Source organism: Oryctolagus cuniculus, chromosome 13 (assembly GCF_051225735.1).
Source record: "Oryctolagus cuniculus isolate XC-2025 breed Fujian yellow rabbit chromosome 13, ASM5122573v1, whole genome shotgun sequence".
In the NCBI taxonomy this organism is placed as follows: Eukaryota; Metazoa; Chordata; class Mammalia; order Lagomorpha; family Leporidae; genus Oryctolagus; species Oryctolagus cuniculus.
Genome location: NC_142879.1, coordinates 45,147,620 through 45,167,038, shown reverse-complemented (window position 1 = coordinate 45,167,038; position 19,419 = coordinate 45,147,620). Strand labels below are relative to the sequence as shown.

Sequence of the window (19,419 nt, the reverse complement as noted above, 5' to 3'; positions counted from 1 at the left end):
TAAGAATACCCTGTTGTAACATATCAACACATATTCAGATTTCTCTCTTATAGAAACTCAGTTGAGTAGCTGCTCAGAAATCAAATCATTTTTATCTACATGAGATTAAAAATCATTCTCCCATCTAAACACTATGGACCTGTGGTTCAGCACACTGACCATAGACGTCTATTAATCCATCCTACAGAATCAACCATAGTTCCTCAACAAAAATATACTTTATTTACATAGGATTCTGAGAATTTCAAAATCTGAGTGCTTGACATCAAAACACTGTTTTCTTTTTGGATATATTCTCACAGTTACCAAAGGTCATACAAAATTGTTTAAATACATAAACTTTATATTCTTTGCAGTAAATAAAATGGAGAGTAACAAATGTTGAGTTTTATTACTATTTCTATACCCCTGGTGGGTTCATCTTACTAAAATTAACAATGGTTGTATCGCATCTCACAGCAAGAAAGGTGGCCAACAATGAAAATGAGATTAAGATCATCATTTTTAGCTTTTGTAAGATCAACAAAAGGTGGTAAATTTAAGAAAACATCAGGACTAACATGCTTTTTTAATTGTTTTAACAGGCTAATACTGATGTGTGATATTTTCAAGGACAGAGTAATTTTTGCTAGCACCAAGTCAACAGAATGTCATTTTCTATACAATTGCTAATTCAGGGGGGTTTTTTTAGATTTATTTGAGAGGCAAAGTTATAGACAAAGAGAGCTCTTCCATCTCCTGGTTCACTCCCCAGATGGCTGCAAGGACTCGAGCTGGCCAATCTGAATCCAGGAGCCAATAGATTCTTTCAAGTCTTGCACTTGGGTGCAGGGGCCCAAGCAAACTAGGACCATCTTCCATTGCTTTCCCAGGCCATAAACAGAGAGCTGGATCAAAAGAGGAACATGAACTGGCACCCATATGAAATTACGGGTGTTGCAGCTAGAGGCTTAACCTACTAAATCACAGTGCCAGCCCTACCAATTCAGTTTTAAAACTACATTTGAAGGGCCGGCACCGTGGCACAGTAGGTTAATCTTCCACCTTCAGTGCCAGCATCCCATGTGGGTGCCAGTTCTAGTCATGGCTGCTCCTCTTCCAATCCAGCTCTGTTATGGCCTGGGAAGGCAATAGAATATGGCCCAAGTGCTTGGGCCCCTGCACCCATGTCAGAGACCCGGAAGAAGCTCCTGGCTCTTGGCTTCAGATCAGCACAGCTCCAGCCCTTGAGGCCAACTGGGGAGTGAACCAGTGGATGGAAGACCTTGCTCTCTCTCTGCCTCTCATTCTCTCTCTGTGTAACTCTGACTTTCAAATATATAAATAAATCTTTTAAAAAAAGAATCTGTTGTCTTAAGAATTATAAAGTAAGTAATTCGGTTGTCTGTGTTGGAAAATTAAGCAGCCCGTAAAGACCAGACTACTGCAGACTACTGTACTTTCCAGTAGCTGCACATGCTACAAAATAACTCATTTAAAAAAAAAAATCATATAAACATTGCTACAGGTCTCCTCAAAGTAAATTGTATTTTTCTTTTCATCATTACCATGGTCTTAGAGACATGTTTCCTTGGAATAGTATAATTCTAACAAATCAGTAGGAAAAAAGATAGAATAACCAAGAGTAAGTCGAATTCCATATTACTGTGAGAGAGGGAGTTAAATTACACATTTCGCTATTTCTCATAAGTTCCAGGTGAGAAACAGTGCAAATAGTCTTGGGAACATGTCAACTCCTGGCATTTTATGTGCAATAAATGCCAGTGCCAGACAGGTGTGCAATAAGGAAGATATTTATCATTTTTGTCTGCATGTGTTTCAGCAATCAAAGTAGCAATCTGCCTTTCTACATGCTATAACTGGTACATTAGTTAATATCTGCATAAGGATATAATATTTCCTTTACAAAGGTAGAATTTTGAATAAAAATAACCTAATTGTTTTTAAGGTATTGCCATCAAAATTCTAAAAATAAGACCTCATTATTCCTAATCCTTTATTTGTTCCTTATAAATTTAATCATCAAAATATATAAATAAAATACATTTAGGAAAATAGGAAACAAGTTGGAAAGGGGACTTCTGTGTGTAGAATGTAACAGGTCATGTCTGAGCATTCTCTATGTGCCATCTTATTTAAATCTTGACTCACCTCTATTCAATAGTTTGAGTGGATGATGTACAAAATGAAGTTGAGAATAAAGTTTGCTAGGGATCACACTGCAAGTCACAGAACTATGAGCTGAAAAAGGCTTGACACATTCCCCATAGCACTATTACCCTTTATGCAGTATATACCCATATAAGAGTATTTCTAACGTTAACAATGTATATTCTTGAATTTGATCTTAAGATGTTTAATTTTGTTTAAAAATTTGAAAATTGTAACAGCATTTTATACAATAAAACTAAAATAAAATGCCTGTAATTAAATTGTAAATCTTTGCAAAAGAACTTGCTTTGGGTAAATTCCAAGGAATGGGATGGCTGGGTTGTATGGTAGAGTTATATTCAGGTTTCTGTGGAATCTCCAAACTGACTTCCATAGTGGCTTTACCCGTTTGCATTCCCACCAACAGTGGGTTAGTGTCCCTTTTTCCCCACATCCTCGCCAGCATCTGTTGTTGGTAGATTTCTGAATGTGAGCCATTCTAACTGGGGTGAGGTGAAACCTCATTGTGGTTTTGATTTGCATTTCCCTGATTGCTAGTGATCCTGAACATTTTTTCATGTGCCTGTTGGCCATCTGGATTTCCTCTTTTGAAAGATGTCTATTGAGGTCCTTGGCCCATCTCTTAAGTGGGTTGTTGTGGGGGAGGCTAAATCCAGAGAGGCCTCGAGGAAACTTCCTGAGCCTGCCTCGAATTTGAAAACCTGTCTTTAAGTTTCAAATCCCTGGCAGTAAAAGACCCAGCCCCAGGGCACTTTTGCCTAGTGATCATTAAGGTGGTATAATAGGAGTGGCTAAAACCCTTTCACATTATATCACCCCACCCCTTGCCCGCATCCACTTGCTCTGTACCACAGCTATATACACACCTCCCTTTTACAATAAAGTGAGATCCTGCTTCAACTGGGCTCCCCACCACATCTGATTGTCCCCAGAGGTTTGGGGAAGGCTGAGTGGCAGGTGGCGCACTTCCCCTCCTTGACCAAGGCAAGCTGCAGGCAGCCTGCCTAATTCTCCTGTGGTAAGGAGGAAGAGTCACCACAGTTGTTGTGGAGTTTCTTTATCACTTTGTAGATTCTGGTTATTAACCCTTTATCGGTTGCATAGTTTGCAAATATTTTTTCCCATTCTGCTGGTTACCTCTTCACTTTCCTGACAGTTGTTTTGCAGTACAGAAACTTCTCAATTTGATGCAATCCCAATTATTAATTTTGGCTTTGACCTCCTGTGCTTCCGGAGCCTTTTCAAGATGTCTTTGCTGGTGCCTATATCTTGCAGGGTTTCTCCAATGTTCTCTAATAACTTGATGGTATCTGGTCATGAATTTAGGTCTTTAATCCATGTTGAGTGGATTTTTGTGTAAGGTGAAAGGTAGGGGTCTTGCTTCATGCTTCTGCACATGGAAATCCAGTTTTCCCAGCACCATTTGTTGAAGAGACTGTCCTTGCTCCAGGAATTGGTTTTAGATACATGATCAAATGTAAGTTGGTTGTAGATGTTTGTATTGATTTCTGGTGTTTCTATTCTGTTCCATTGGTCTATCCATCTGTTTCTGTACCAGTACCATGCTGTTTTGATTACAACTGCCCTGTAGTATGTCCTGAAATCCGGTATTGTTATGCCTCTGGCTTAGTTTTTGTTGTACAAGATTGTTTTAGCTATTCGAGGTCTCCTGTGCCTCCATATGAATTTCAACATCATTTTTTCCAGATCTGAGAAGAATGTCTTTGGTATTTTGATTGGTATCACCTTGAATCTATAAATTGCTTTTGGGAGAATGGACTTTTTTTTTGACAGGCAGAGTGGACAGTGAGAGAGAGAGACAGAGAGAAAGGTCTTCCTTTGCTGTTGGTTCACCTTCCAATGGCTGCTGCGGCCGGCACACTGCGGCCGACGCATCGCGCTGATACGAAGCCAGGAGCCAGGTGCTTCTCCTGGTCTCCCATGCAGGTGCAGGGCCCAAGAATTTGGGCCATCCTCCACTGCACTCCCGGGCCATAGCAGAGAGCTGGCCTGGAAGAGGGGCAACCGGGACAGAATCTGGCACCCCGACCGGGACTAGAACACGGTGTGCTTCCTCCTGGTCTCCCATGCAGGTGCAGGGGCCCAAGCACTTGGGCCATCCTCCACTGCTATCCCAGGCCACAGCAGAGAGCTGGACTGGAAGAGGAGCAACCAGGACTAGAACTGGCACCCATATGGGATGCCGGTGCCGCAGACAGAGGATTAACCAAGTGAGCCACAACGCCGGCCCCTATGCCGTGAATTTCAAAGTCATCACAGATCATTAAAACTATAATATCACATTCTTCATCATTAGTTTGACAAATATATAAAACAAAGCTTCACAATACTGTATTTGTAGCAATACTGATCCACACAGGCACCTCTCTCCTTTTTAAAACAATTTTATCCTGTCCTGTAAGGATTTCTGTAGTTCAAGAATTTGTTTTTGAAAACTTCTAAATGTTCTTATCATAAATTTGTTGAAATCCGTATCTTGCATTTCTTCTATCTCATCATCGTCAACAACAGGAGTCACTGTGTACTTACTCCTCATGTAGGATCTCTGTCCTTATTGTGTTGTTCAATGTGAATTAATGCTATACCTAGTACTGAAACAGTATTTTACACTTTGTGTTTCTGTGTGGGTGCAAACTGATGAAATCTTTACTTAATATATACTAAATCGATCTTCTGTATATAAAGATAATTGAAAATGAATCCTGATGTGAATGCAGGGAGCAGGAGATGGGAGGTTGCAGGTGGGAGGGAAATTATTGGGGGGAAAAGCCATTGTAATCCATAAACTGTACTTTGGAAATTTATATTTACTAAATAAAAGTTTACAAAATAAAAAATAAAACAATTTTAGCTCCCACATTTAAAAGAGAACCTGCAATATTTGTGTACGGCTTTTTTCAATCAATATGATATCCTCCAGTTGCATCCACTTTACTACAAATGACAAAGTTTCATTTTTTATAGCTGAATACTATTCCATTGTGTATATGCCACATTTTCTTTATCCATTCATCTGATGATGGACACCTTGGTTACTTCCAAATTTGGGCTATTGTGAACAGTGCTGTTATAAACATGGTGGTGCAGGTATCTCTTTGATACAATATGTTCCTGTCTTTTGGTTGTTTGCTTATTTGTTTCTCTGTGTGTCATATTTTAGCCATTCTGACAGGGGTGAGGCAATAACTCATTGTAGTTTTGAATTGTATTTCCCTGATGACAAGTGGTCTTGAGCATTTTCTCATATCTTCACTGGCCATTTGTACTTTTGAGACTGTCTAATGAGTTTCTTAACTGGAATGGGTGGTGTTTTGTTGTTGAGTTTAAGTTTCTGATATATTCAGGATATTAAGCCTTTGTCAGATTGGTGGTTTGCAAATATTTTCCCCAACTTGCAGTTGGTAAATAATTTAAGATATATTCATTATGTTCAGCATCTTACTAATTATGTTGATCAAATATTATGTATCTTTACTTACAAGAGTGTAGAATGGAATCACTGGGGGAGGCATCAGATATTCTCAACTGTATATCAATAATACTCATAAATACACTAATTAGAATGTATTGGAAAATAGGCTGGCACTGCGGCTCAACAGGCTAACCCTCTGCCTAGCAGTGCCAGCACACCGGGTTCTAGTCCCGGTCGGGGCGCCGCATTCTGTCCCGGTTGCCCCTCTTCCAGGCCAGCTCTCTGCTATGGCCAGGGAGTGCAGTGGAGGATGGCCCAAATGCTTGGGCCCTGCACCCCATGGGAGACCAGGAAAAGCACCTGGCTCCTGCCTTCGGATCAGGACTGTGCGCCGGCCGCGGCGCGCCGGCCGCAGCGGCCATTGGAGGGTGAACCAACAGCAAAGGAAGACCTTTCTCTCCCTCTCTCTCTCTCTCACTGTCCAATCTGTCAAAAAAAAAAAAAAAAAAAGAATGTATTGGAAAATGAAAATAGTTTCCAAAAGGACTCTATAAACCAGAGTCATGTACAAGTAAGATTTTAAGTTCTTAAATACACTAATCACTCTTTGATCTGTGTCCTCTTTTAGTAATATCATTCAAATTATAAAACAAATACATTTAAAATTTTTCTGATAGATTAGGTTTTTAGATTCCACATTGATGTGCAGAATATTAAGGCATTAGGTGTTTGTTATAATAGATTGTTTTCTTTCCCTCCATTAGAGATGTCTTTGTCTTTTAAGAGATTTTTAGCCTTTCTGCTATCCTACAAGGTACTTTTCTAATATTTCAAAAGTTTTCTATAGTTGTGATACACATTCAAAGTTATTAGAATACTCAAAAAAAATCCATTGTAGACTTTATGTCCAAAGATTTGGTTGGTTACTGGCCAATCTTTTGAAATCAGTTCCTATTCCCCGGAGAGTAATTTAGACATCCAAGTTTATAGCACAAGCTGGATAATAACACTACTCATAAGTCATGGAGCAGATCCTAGCCTCTCTTTAATTAAAACCTAACATTTAAAATCAGCAGACTGGGAATACAGGTTAATTTCTTAACATGTGCAACAAAAGCAAGCAATGTAATGTATAAAGAAATCTTTCCAGTAGAATCACTGTAAAAATTCCGGTTACTTCAAGGGTTTAATCTAGACGTTTTGTTTATTTGCTCAAAGGAGCAGAAAATGCTTTCCTTTCCAAACACAATTTGTGGAACTAATTCAATTTTTTAGCTGAGAGGGATCTGGTAATCTGTTCATCAAAATGCACCCTTTGATACAACTAACCCTCTAAAAGCTTGTGATTGCTTTTGTCTATGTTCCCTATTAAAGAAATATCAAGAGTAAGTTTCCAATGTATTTCTGAACCCATTAGTATATCAGTTCCTTTTCTGATTACAGAGAGAAAGTCCTACAAATATTCATTAACTTAGAGCCTGGATACAAAGATTTATATGGAAGATTTACTTAGATGTTTACATTCTAAAAAACTTTCACTCAGTAACTTCTCTGGGAAAGAAATATATTTTTAATACTACAAATACAATTTAAAACCATAACACTGGTCTTAACTATAACCTAATAGATTTGTTTGATATTCAAATGAAAATGTCAATGAAAAAAATTTGAAAGCATTTGGTGCAAAATACACTAAAAATATAGCATAAACTATGCATAAAATAATGATTAAGACAGAACTGTATCCAATTATTTTTGTTCAGTTTGTATGATGAAAGTGGATACTGTAATAACCCGCAAATAAAGGAAGTAATTAGCATGTAGTAGTAAAAAGATTGCTCTAAGACATTTAAAATCAATTTTACACAGAAATGTTAAATGTCTGGACAAAACAATGGATCGTAAATCGAAATACTTGGGTTCTAGGACCAACTTTGTCAGTACTAGTTTCATGAACACCACAAAACCTTCACCACTCTTGCTGAGAACTTCAATCACAGAAAGCATTTCTAGGATCTGTTCCAGCATACTTACCTCACAGGGCTTCAGTGAAACCAAGCAGAAATTAGTAAACAAAAATGGCTTTGAAAGTTAGAAGTTCTGAAATGTGAGTTCTTTTTTTTTTTTTTTAAGATGTATTTATTCATTTGAAAGTCAGAGTTACACAGAGAAAGAAGGAGAGGAAGAGAGAGAGAGAGAGAGAGAGAGAGAGAGAGAGAGTTTTCCAACCGCTGGTTCACTCCCCTACTGGCCCCAACGCCCAGAGCTGTGCCAATCTGAAGCCAGGAGCCAGGAGCTTATTCCAGGTCTCCCATGCGGTTGCAGCGGCCCAAGGACTTGGGCCATCTTCTACTGCTTTCCCAGGCCATAGCAGAGAGCAGGATCAGAAGAGGAGCACAGCCTGCACTGCGGCTCACTAGGCTAATCCTCCGCCTTGCGGCGCCGGCACACCAGATTCTAGTCCCAGTCGGGGGCGGATTCTGTCCCGGTTGCCCCTCTTCCAGGCCAGCTCTCTGCTGTGGCCAGAGAGTGCAGTGGAGGATGGCCCAAGTGCTTGGGCCCTGCACCCCGTGGGAGACCAGGATAAGCACCTGGCTCCTGCCATCGGATCAGCGTGGTGCACCGGCCGCAGCAGCCATTGGAGGGGGAACCAACGGCAAAAAGGAGGACCTTTCTCTCTGTCTTTCTCTCTCACTGTCCACTCTGCCTGTAAAAAAAAAAAAAAAGAAAAAGAAAAAGAAGAGGTGCAGCCAGGTCTTGAACCGGCACCCATATGGGATGCCAGCACTTTAGGCCAGGATGTTAACCCGATGTGCCATAGCACCATCCCCATGATCTCTTATTATATGGAAACTGTTCTTTATATTTCATTTTCAGTGTCAAGAAGGAAATAATATCAAACTGTAGTACAAAATTATGCTAAGGCAAAAAATTTGTCAAACTGCATATTGACAATTTATATTTTTCTCATGTGTGGTGAAATAAGGCAACAAATACACTGTTTTGTGTAATTTTCAGGCCAATCTAAATAGCATATATGTTCAATCAGTTAAGGGTGTTTTAGAAGGTGCTTTTAAGTGTGACTTCATATCCATCAGAAATTTTCAAACACTGACCTCCATCTCCTTTGGGAAATCACTTTATATAAAATATTAAAGCTTTTTAATTGTCACACGATTATTCACTAGAGTCAACACCATACTATGAAATGGACTAAAGAATGGTAGCTTGCCAGATCTGCTCAAATGGACTCTGATCAATATTTTGCTTTTTAAAAAAAAAAAAAAAAAAAACTGTTTCCATTTGGTAAATACTTGTTTCCATTTTGTCTTTGAAGATAATTTTTTTTCAGACTTATCTCTAGTTACTTCATAAATACTAAAATCCATCAAGTAGTTTTAAATTAATTCTAAATCCTAAGTATTAAGAAAGGAATGCATTTCAATAGTCCAATCATCTTGCCTACCCCTGCTACTGAAATATATGCCCCTGTACATTTCAACACAGAAACACTTACTGAATAAGATTGTTGGAAATAAAGGCAAAATTGAGGAAGCAGAACACTCCCACTTACCACAAATGAAAGAAGTCTCATCTGAATTGTCAGCACAGTCATTCACAAAATCACACAGCCTGTCCTTCGCAATGCAGTGCTTATTAGCACACGTGAATTCTTGAGCAGTGCATTTTCTGTCTGGGCTGGGTAAGGGTGAACAATTTTGAAAGGAAACATCATCCACTGCTACATCGCCCATGTAACTGACACCACGTTTTGCCCTGAAGACGATCTAAGAACAAAAAGTAAATGTCAATTGGAGGTGAAGCTGTCAAACAAGATGTTCAAAACTTGGTGCAAGAACTTAATATTAAAATCAAAATTCAACCTGACAACCACCAAAAATGTTCCCATACTGAATGTGACCCACGAGAAGTTAGGGGTCAAAGTTTGCCATTTTCAACACCTAAAAATGGGAATGTGGCAATACAATTGTCTTACATTTATCATTTTTAGGCTACAGGGTCAATAAAATTGGCACCAGTCAACAACCCACACGGATGCCCCTGCTGTCTCTAGATTCAACACAGGGTCTGCACATTCCTTAGAGCCTCATCACACAAGGAGGAGCTCAATCAGTCGAAATGAATTAGAAGAAAAAATATACAAGCACATCCTTTATTTCACTCAATTCTTCCCACTCTTGAGGTCCATGCCCACCTGAATAGTTTGAAAGCTCAAAGATGGCAAAACTCAATACCATGAGATTTTTTTTTGTAAATTGGCCACATCTTTTGAATTTAAATGACTTTGGTTAGTCTTTGATTAATGTATGTGATAGACATAATCCTCATATGTCATGTTACCTGGCCTCAATTTCCCACATACGTGACTTGGCAGAAGTAATGAAAAATAATGAATCACTGAAGCTTTCAACAATCCTATCTTTATTTTGTAACAATACCACTGCTTGGATCAACAGTGGACACTGTTCATGGAACTGAAGTCTCATTATTAGGTTTATGAGATCTAAATGGAATTACTTCATTGTCTCCATGACATTCCATTAAAAGTTAAAACATTAACATATGACATATTCATAGATTTCAAAGAAAACTTGGATCAAGCATACCTTAGCTATTTCATACAAAATATTTACTGATACCAATCTCCTAAACCCCTCTTGATCAATCCTAAGTAACTTTTTCTTGAAAGAATTTGAAAATGATGTATAATTTATACTACTATGCGAGTTAGTATTGTTTCCCTTTTAAAGTGAGAGGGCAGTATAGTTAAAATTGTGCCTTCCATACTAGCTAAATAAAAATACAGGTTTTCGCACAATGAATTTACATAAAAAGAATAAATTATTCCTCACAGAAGATGAGCTAGAAAAGAAAAATAAATTTTAAGGCAGTTGAAGTATTTGGGAATAACTAAGATGTGAAACTAGGAAGAATAAACAGGACTACACCCTGTCTTAGAAGAGAATTTGGGCCAGGCAAGTGGGTAACGCTGTTCCACAATGAGAAAGATACACTACTATTTGGATAATCTGAACATTTAACTCATCAGCTTTTCACTATGAAGTATTTCTATCCAGTAGTCAAAAGTTTAGCTGTCTGCCATGTCCAAGTGATGTTGACTGGAATTCCATAATTAATACTGATTACTGTGAAGTATTTTTTAAGAAGAAAAATGATGATGCATCTTTTTCAGGTAGAATAAAATCAGATACATATTTTACATAAGATTTGGCAGTAATATGCATAACAATTGAACTGTAGACGATGTAGACTCTGGATGGCTGCCTGTGTTTAAAGTCTGTCTCTGCCATTTTGTAGTTACATAAACTAGGGCAACTTACATAACTTCAACATAGTTCTCCATAGAGCTAACAGTATATGCCTCATAGGATTATTCTGAAAACAAGACATTTAAAGTTTCAAGCAAAATGTAGCACTAAGTATGTAGTAATTGCTTTAGATGTGATTGCACCAATTATAAAAAAAATCGATTAAATATTTAAATTTGAGTTTTCCCAAATAAAACAATTCAAGTTTCCTAGTGATGTTTTGGCATGCAATGTCTAAAAATAAATTATGCTTTTTCTTAACGGTTGGAAACATTCTCTGAGGCTAAAGGTAACACTGTTTTAAGAATGGAGGAAGAATCAGCTGTGTGGGGACTCATCTCTGTATCTACTGGGCAAGGTAATGTACTTGGCACATAGCAAGGTCTCAATTTTTTACTATAGCAATGAGTGACCCACATGAAACAGTGAATGTCCACTAGCTATTAACATTTGGTTTTAACTTTCTAGCAATGTGGATATACTTTTTCATTCAATTTCAACATGTGAAAAGCTAAAATTGTGGAAATGTTAAGTAATTTATTCCACACATTGAAGCTCCCCTTAATGTTATTTTGAACATGATTTCACTATAAACATTCAAGCATGCATCACTTAACAATGGGGATACATTTTGAGAAATGCATCACTAAGCAATGTCATTGTCGTGGGAACATCAGAGAGAGTGCTTACACAAACTAAGCCATGGCATTGATAGGCAATATAATTCCAAAGGCCACCATCATTTACATGTTCCATCATTGACCTAAACATCACTATGCAGCACAGGACTGTATTCTATGTGCACAGAACTAGTTACGGAGGTCACTACCCAGTGTGCAACCCTACCCCTGACAGCAGCAGAGATCTCCACATGTTCTTGCTGAGGATTCTTCCTGTCTAAATTTAAAGCTCTTAGAGACTGAAGAGTTATAATCCTTCTAATAGTAAAATTCTTACTGTGTAAGGCCATTAAATTAATGCATAATTTCTTCAAATTCAGCTTATTTTTATCTACTTCAATTTTCTGCAAATCATTCACAGGTAAACTAGATTGCAGTGAAAGGCAACATATATATACACACATATGTGAATGGGATTTCATATTCCTGTCACTCCAAGAAACCGGCCATAATGCTGGGTCAATGCCTTTATGCAGTTCTATGCAATCTATGTGTCCATGGCAGTTGAAAGGGGCTGACATGTCAGAGAATGTTCACAATTGCTCATGTACTTACTAAACATTCAAAATCAACTTGCTATTCCTGTTACACATGCAGAACAGTGGAAATGCAGTTTTTAACAAGCATCTTATCCATTCTAACTAGAGATGATTATTTCTAAATTCATGAAATTAAGCCTAAAAATTAAAAAATAAAATATTTCCTATTTAAAAGGCTCTTACTTTGCTTATTCAAATTTTAATTTTAAGTCTTATCTTCAAAGAAAATTCCCAACAAAATCACGGCCCATATATCCCTTCCTTTTTTCATAATCCATAAAAAAATAGAACCCATACCAAATACCTTGGCACATTATTATTTTGATTTTAAATATTTTAATTACTATACAACTTGAACTTTATTTTATGTGTATAGTTCTCATCCTACCAATAATATAATACATGGAGACAAATATGGCATCACATATTATTATATTTCTCAATATTCTGAATTAGGTAAATTACCTATAATGAAGTTTAATCACACACTGTTTTCACACACTGCCTTTTCAATCAGGTTTGAAATAATTTAATTACTCTACAGTCTCAGAATATACTTGCCAAATAGAGCAAAGTATAGAAAGCTAATGCAGAGGGAAGACGATTGCTGCTCAATTTAAATATTCCAAGAAGTATTATTATCTAATTCTAAGAAATTAGATCATTCTAGAATTCTAAGTTCCTGACGGAAAACCCCACCTGTAATGTTGTCTTAAGTCTATGCATTCATATTTCACGATAGAAAGGGGATGGCAGGACAGGACTGGAGTGAAGGAAATAAATCAAGATTAAGAGGGGTGGAGAATCTTCCTCCTCACATAACCAATTAAAATTACAAACCTGTGTGTACAAATGAGTGCCTAAAAACACTTCCACTTTCTTCCACTGTGCACCCTGCCGGCCAGTCTGAGCCCAAAGTTTAGAAGTAACGTTGCCTTTCTTAATGAGCACCTATGGAGACAAACGAGGTAAACAAAGTTGAAATATTTTCAATAGTTTTCTAAGTGATTGTCAAGAACTTGAATATCCACATGATGTTGCTGAGATAAGAGCTGAGAGTCTTCATTAAGCACTTTATTTTTCTTTTTGACAGGCACACAGTGAGAGAGAGAGAGAGAGAGAGAGAGAGAAAGGTCATCCTTTGCCTTTGGTTCACCCTCCAATGGCCGCCGCGGCCCACATCACGCTGATCCGAAGGCAGGAGCCAGGTGCTTCTCCTGGTCTTCCATGGGGTGCAGGACCCAAGCACTTGGGCCATCCTCCACTGCACTCCCGGGCCATAGCAGAGAGCTGGCCTGGAAGAGGGGCAACCGGGACAGAATCCGGAGCCCCGACTGGGACTAGGACCCGGTGTGCCAGCACCACAGGCGGAGGATTAGCCTATTGAGGCGCAGAGCCGGCCAAGCACTTTTGTTTTGTACCATAAATTAGGGCATTTGTGCTCCCAGAGAATCCTACAAGCCTTATGTAATAAGGGTATACAGTGTTGCTAGTCCCAAGATATATATGTTAGCTAGTCCAATCTAATTAAGAACTCAACTATATTACATTTTTAAAAAGCTTATAGTAGTAGCAATTGATATTTTATGAGATATTATTTGTATCATTAGATGATGAATAATGGAGTTTCATACTAAAATGCTCTTTTGAGAATGACCTTCATTATTCTATGTGTTTCAATGGGCTTTAATATTACAGTGTGAGCCCATTCAACTTTAACAGCTCAGATGGGTGATATTAGTGGACATCCATCTGTACTGGGACTCTAGGAGCCCCCCGTCCAAGAGCCTTGGAGCCAACATAACCACATTAGTACCAGCAAGAGGAATTCAGATCTGTCTTATCAGCCAAATTATCACAGGTCTTCTTTAAGACTGAAAAAAGCCATCAAGAGCACAATTGAAATAGTAAACAGAAAAATCTCACAGTGTAAAAAGACGGCTTATTATTTCACAGAATTGCTTTACTTTTTATTTATAAAAAGGGAACGAATTTCATTAATTTTATATATACAGTTGTAAGAGAATAATGATACTTCCCACCTCACTCCCACCCTCCCTCCTCCTTCTTTTCTCATTTTCTTTTAATTTTCTAGTGACATACTTTCAATTTACTTTATAATCACAAGTTTAACCCTCTCCTAAGTAAGGGATTAATAAAGTAGTAGGTAGAAAAACCACAGATGCTCCAGAGTATGGAAAGGACTATAACAATAATAAAATCTCAAAAAGTCAATTTTGCTCATACACACCATATATTTTGTACTTTCCATATCAGGGAAAACATGATATTTCTCTTTCTAGGACTGTCTTATTTCACTAAGTATAGCAGTCTCCAATTGCATTCATTCTGTTGACAAAGACAGGATTTCATTCTTTTTTATGGCTGAGTAGTAATCTATACTATATGTAAATATATGTATACACACATATGTGTATTTAATTACACACATATACAATTTATCTGGTCATCAGTTTATGGTCATGTGAGTTGATTCCATATTTTAGCTATTGTAAATTGAGTTACAATAAACACAGAGATACAGATAGCTCTTTCATATGCTGATTTCATTTCATTTGGGTAAGTTTCCAGGAGTGAGATGGCTGAGGCATATGGTATTTCTATTTTTTGATTTCTGAACAATCTTCATAGTTTCTTCCATGATGGCTATACTAGCTTACATTTCTACCAATAGTGCATGAAGGTATCTTTTTCCGCCACATCCTTGCCAGTATGTTACTTGACTTTTAGATGATAACTATTCTAACTGGGCTGAGGTGAAACTTCAGCGTGGTTTTTATTTTCATCTGCCTGATGACTAGTGATCCTGAGCATCTTTTCATCTGTTTTAGGCCATTTGAATTTCATACCTTAAAAAATGCCTGTTCATATCCTTAGCCTGTTTCTTAACTGGATTGCTTGTTTTGTTGAGTTTCTTGAGCTCCTTATATAACAAGGATATTAGTCCTCTACTGTGTAATTTGCTAATATTTTCTCCTATTCTGTAACATGCCTCTTTGTTGAGAATCTACTTTGCTGTGCAGAAGCTTCTTAGCTTGATATAATCCCATTTGTCTATTTCTGCCTTTATTGTGTGCGCCTTGGGGTCTTGCCCAGAAGTCTTTGCCTATGCCAATGTCTTACAGAGTTCTCCTGATGTTCTCCATATTAGTTGGTTGCAAATGTGTGAATTTCAAGGGTGTCTAATATATTCCATTTGTCCACCTGTCTATTCTTGTGCCAGTACCAGGATGTCTTGATTAAAATGATCATGTAATATGTCTTAAAGTATGGTGCTGTGATGCCTCAAACTTTATTTTTATTGTTTAAGATTGCTTTAGCTATTCAGGGTCTCTTGTGATTCCATATAAATTTATGGGTCATTTGCTCTAGATCTAAGAAGAATGTCTTTAGTATTTTGATTGGGATCACATTGAATCTGTAAATTGCTTTGCGTAATATGGACATTGTGATGATTTCAATTCTTCCAATTCATGTATATGGAAGACTTTTACATTTTCTGGTGTTTTCTCATATTTCTTTAACATTCTGTAATTTTCATTGCAGAGAACTTTCACATCTTTGGCTCGATTTCTCTCAAGGTATTTAAATTTTTGCAGCCATTTTGAGCGGAGCTGATTTTACAGGTTGCTTCTCAGTCATGGCTATACTTGGCTGTCCCTGTCCTTCTGCAAAACACATACTTTTGGTCATTTTATATATAACTCTGTAAATCTCAAACACTATTTTTAGTTTTTCTAATATTTATGGCATATTTCCAAATATTTTCTCCTACCTCTGATATTCTTTCTGCCTCACCAAATCTGTTAAGGTTTTCCACTACATTTAACATATTGAATTATTTACTTCTAATATTTAAGTTTGATTTTTCTAATCTACCACCCAGAAAAATCACATATCTATGCTGTGTATGGATTTCACTCATGTATTTGCTTCTGTGTTTTTGAGTAATCTTATGATAATTTTTTTTGAATTCCTTTTCATGCCTCTCATCAATCTCTGTTTTCACATTCTAATATTAAAGTGTTGTTGTGTTCCTTTTAGGAATCATATTGTCTCCTTTCTCAATGTTTCTTATAGTTCTACTTTTAAATTTAGGCTTTAGTGGGAACACCTGTTGATTTTCTCATCTGAGAGCTCTTAGCTTAGTGGAGTGCTTGCTCCTTCATTGGATACCCAGAAGCATGTACTGGGTAGGGAAAGGGAGCTCAGGCCAGTGTTCTAGAGTGGGGGAACAGTTCAGAGTTACACACATGTTGGGCAAGGTAAAGTTCCTTTATGATCAGCAGAGTGGAAGGTACGATTACACCTGCTGGCATGATCACAGCCTCAGCCTATCTGCCAAGGTGAGCCAAATGACAACAGTGCTTTTTAAAGATTGTGAAACTAAGATTTTTTTCCAATTAAAAGGTTATGAATCTCTTGACTTTTAAAATTCCAAGTAGTATATAAAGGTTTTTTCTATTTTAACAAAATTCAGGTGAATTATATTATAAAATTAGTTTCATAGTCCTATAAAATTATGCGGATAACAAAAGTGTCAAACTCTTGATATATAAAATCCAGTGTATTTCAACAGTTAGCTAAGTCAAGAAAATATAAATTTTTTACAAAAAAATTGAAAGCATTTGAGGGATACTGAAAGGAATGATTAGGAAGTATATTTTTGTATGAATACCACACTACAATTCAAGTCCTATGTTCAAGCAATATATCAACATTTCATTTAGCCACATAAAAATGATATCATTTAATTATCATTTTAATGATATGTATCATTTTAATTATTTCATAATTGCTTATGAAGTATCAGTGTTTTATAATTTTTTATCTACCAATACAAAATTTTATTCTGAACAAAATTCAAAGATATTTCAGAACATTTAATCTTGGCCACCAAATATACTAGGATAAGTAATTTTCCTAATGATAAACCAATGGCTAGTTATGCTGACTGTTGGGACTAAAATCATTTCAAAAAGCTAATGTACAATAAATACATATAACTTCAACTCCCAAGTCTACCTGGATACATTCATATTATTAACACATATACTCACACACACAATTGTACTTTTATACTGGTTTTGGGTAAAAAAAAGTTTATCTATCTTAAGGGTGACAATTCTATAATTTATCTACCTATTTAATGTCCAATATTTTAAAAACCATTTTAAAAAATACCCTTTGTAAAATTTGGAAAAAAGCAATATTTAATAATGGTCAATTCTAGACTGCAACAATAACAAAACGGGAAGGGAATATATAACATTAAAATTCCAATCAAGCAGTGGACTTAGATGTGGTTAGGTAGTTGGCCTGCCATTCACTTCTCTTTATTGGGGAAACAGGAGGCAGGTAACCCAAGTATCATCTCAATTCAAATAGATCAAACTTTTAGCAAAAAGTTAAATAGGATGGTGGGCAGGGATCAGCATCTATAGATTGCTTCTAGGAAGAAATTCCTAGCCTACAACCTCTAAGGTTCTGGAATTTAGGGGTTTTTTTCTTTTTATTTAATAAAGATAAACTTCCAAAATAAAGCTTATGGATAACAACGGCTTTTTCTCCCCCATAACTTCCCTCCCACCCACAACCCTCCCATCTCCCGCTCCCTCTCCCATTCCATTCACATCAAGATTCATTTTCAGTTCTCTTTATATACAGAAGATCAATTTAACATATATTAAGTAGAAATTTCAACAGTTTGCACCCACACAGCAACATAAAGTGTAAAATACTGTTTGAGTACTCGTTATAGCATTAATTCACATTGGACAGCACATTAAGGACAGAGATCCTACATGAGGAGTAAGTACACAGTGACTCCTGTTGTTGACTTAACAAATTGACACTCTTGTTTATGGCATCAATAATCACCCTAGGCTCTTGTCATGAGCTGCCAAGGCTATGGAAGCCTTTTGAGTTCGCCAACTTTGATCTTATTTAGACAAGGTCATAGTCAAAGTGGAAGTTTGTGGTGGAATGAGAAGGCAATGCCAAGATGGCCACTGGCAAATGAGCGTCAGTTACTCAGGAATGGCTTTGAAAGCCACCTGGCAACGGAGCCGGCCTGGCAACAGGCTGTGATTGGATGGCTTTGAAACCTACATGGCAAACAGAGCCTGCCTGGCAAAAGGCTGTGATTGGTTGGGGTATAGACCACACCTTGACCGGATTGGCTGGTCTTGACTATATAAGCTTTTGTACTTACTGAAATAAATGAGTCTGCTGGCTGCATGCCTCAAGTCCGCTTTCAAGCGACTCCCAGGTTCTGTGTGGTGACTCTGCACCTGTTGCCCCTACCACGCTCCTCCTCTCAAAAACGAATCCACTACAACATTGTTGAGAAATCAACTGCAACAGAGTTCTCTCCTCCCTTCAGAGAAAGGTACCTCCTTCTTAGAAGGACCGTTCTTTCCACTGGGATCTCACTCACAGAGATCTTTCATTTAGGTCTTTTCTATTTTTTTTTTTTTTTTTTTTTGCCAGAGTGTCTTGGTCCATGCCTATAATACTCTCATGGGCTCTTCAGCCAGATTCGAATGCCTTAAGGGCTGATTCTGAGACCAGAGTGCTGTTTAGGACATCTGCCCTTCTATGAGTCTGCTGTGTATCCCTCTTCTCATGTGGGATCATTCTCTCCTTTTCAATTCTATCAGTATTAGCAGACATTAGTCTTGTTTATGTGATCCCTTTGACTCTTAGACCTATCATTATGATCGATTGTGAATTGAAATTGATCACTGGGACTAGTGAGATGGCATTGGTACATGCCACCTTGATGGGATTGAATTGGAATCCCCTGGCATGTTTCTAACTCTACCGTTTGGGGAAAGTCAGCTTGAGCTTGTCTTAAATTGTACATCTTCTCCTTCCCTTATTCCCATTCTTATATTTAACAGATCAATTTTCAGTTAAATTTAAACACCTAAGAATAATTGTGTGTTAATTACAGAGCTCAACCAATAGTATTAAGTAGAACAAAAACAAAATACTGAAAGGGATAAAGTATTAAGTTGTACATCAACAGTCAGGACAAGGGCCAATCAAGTCACTGTGTCTCATAGTGTCCATTTCACTTCAACAGGTTTCCTTTTTGGTGCACAGTTAGTTGCCACCAATCAGGGAGAACTTATGATATTTGTCCCTTTGGGACTGGCTTATTTCCATCAGCATGATGTGTTCCAGATTCCTCCATTTTGTTGCAAATGACTGGATTT

At 37.4% G+C, this 19,419-nt stretch overlaps 1 protein-coding gene across 1 annotated transcript in view; it reads right to left on the bottom strand.

Annotated features, from left to right (window-relative positions):
- Positions 1-19,419, bottom strand: part of MALRD1 (MAM and LDL receptor class A domain containing 1) — a 407,814-nt gene that overhangs the window by 240,184 nt on the left and 148,211 nt on the right. Inside the window, exons 19-20 of the mRNA XM_008268638.5 lie at positions 13,016-13,126; positions 9,180-9,393 (exon numbers count right to left, since the gene is read on the bottom strand). Of these exons, the coding sequence (XP_008266860.4) occupies positions 9,180-9,393; positions 13,016-13,126 (325 nt within the window). The remainder of the gene's footprint in view (positions 1-9,179; positions 9,394-13,015; positions 13,127-19,419) is intronic.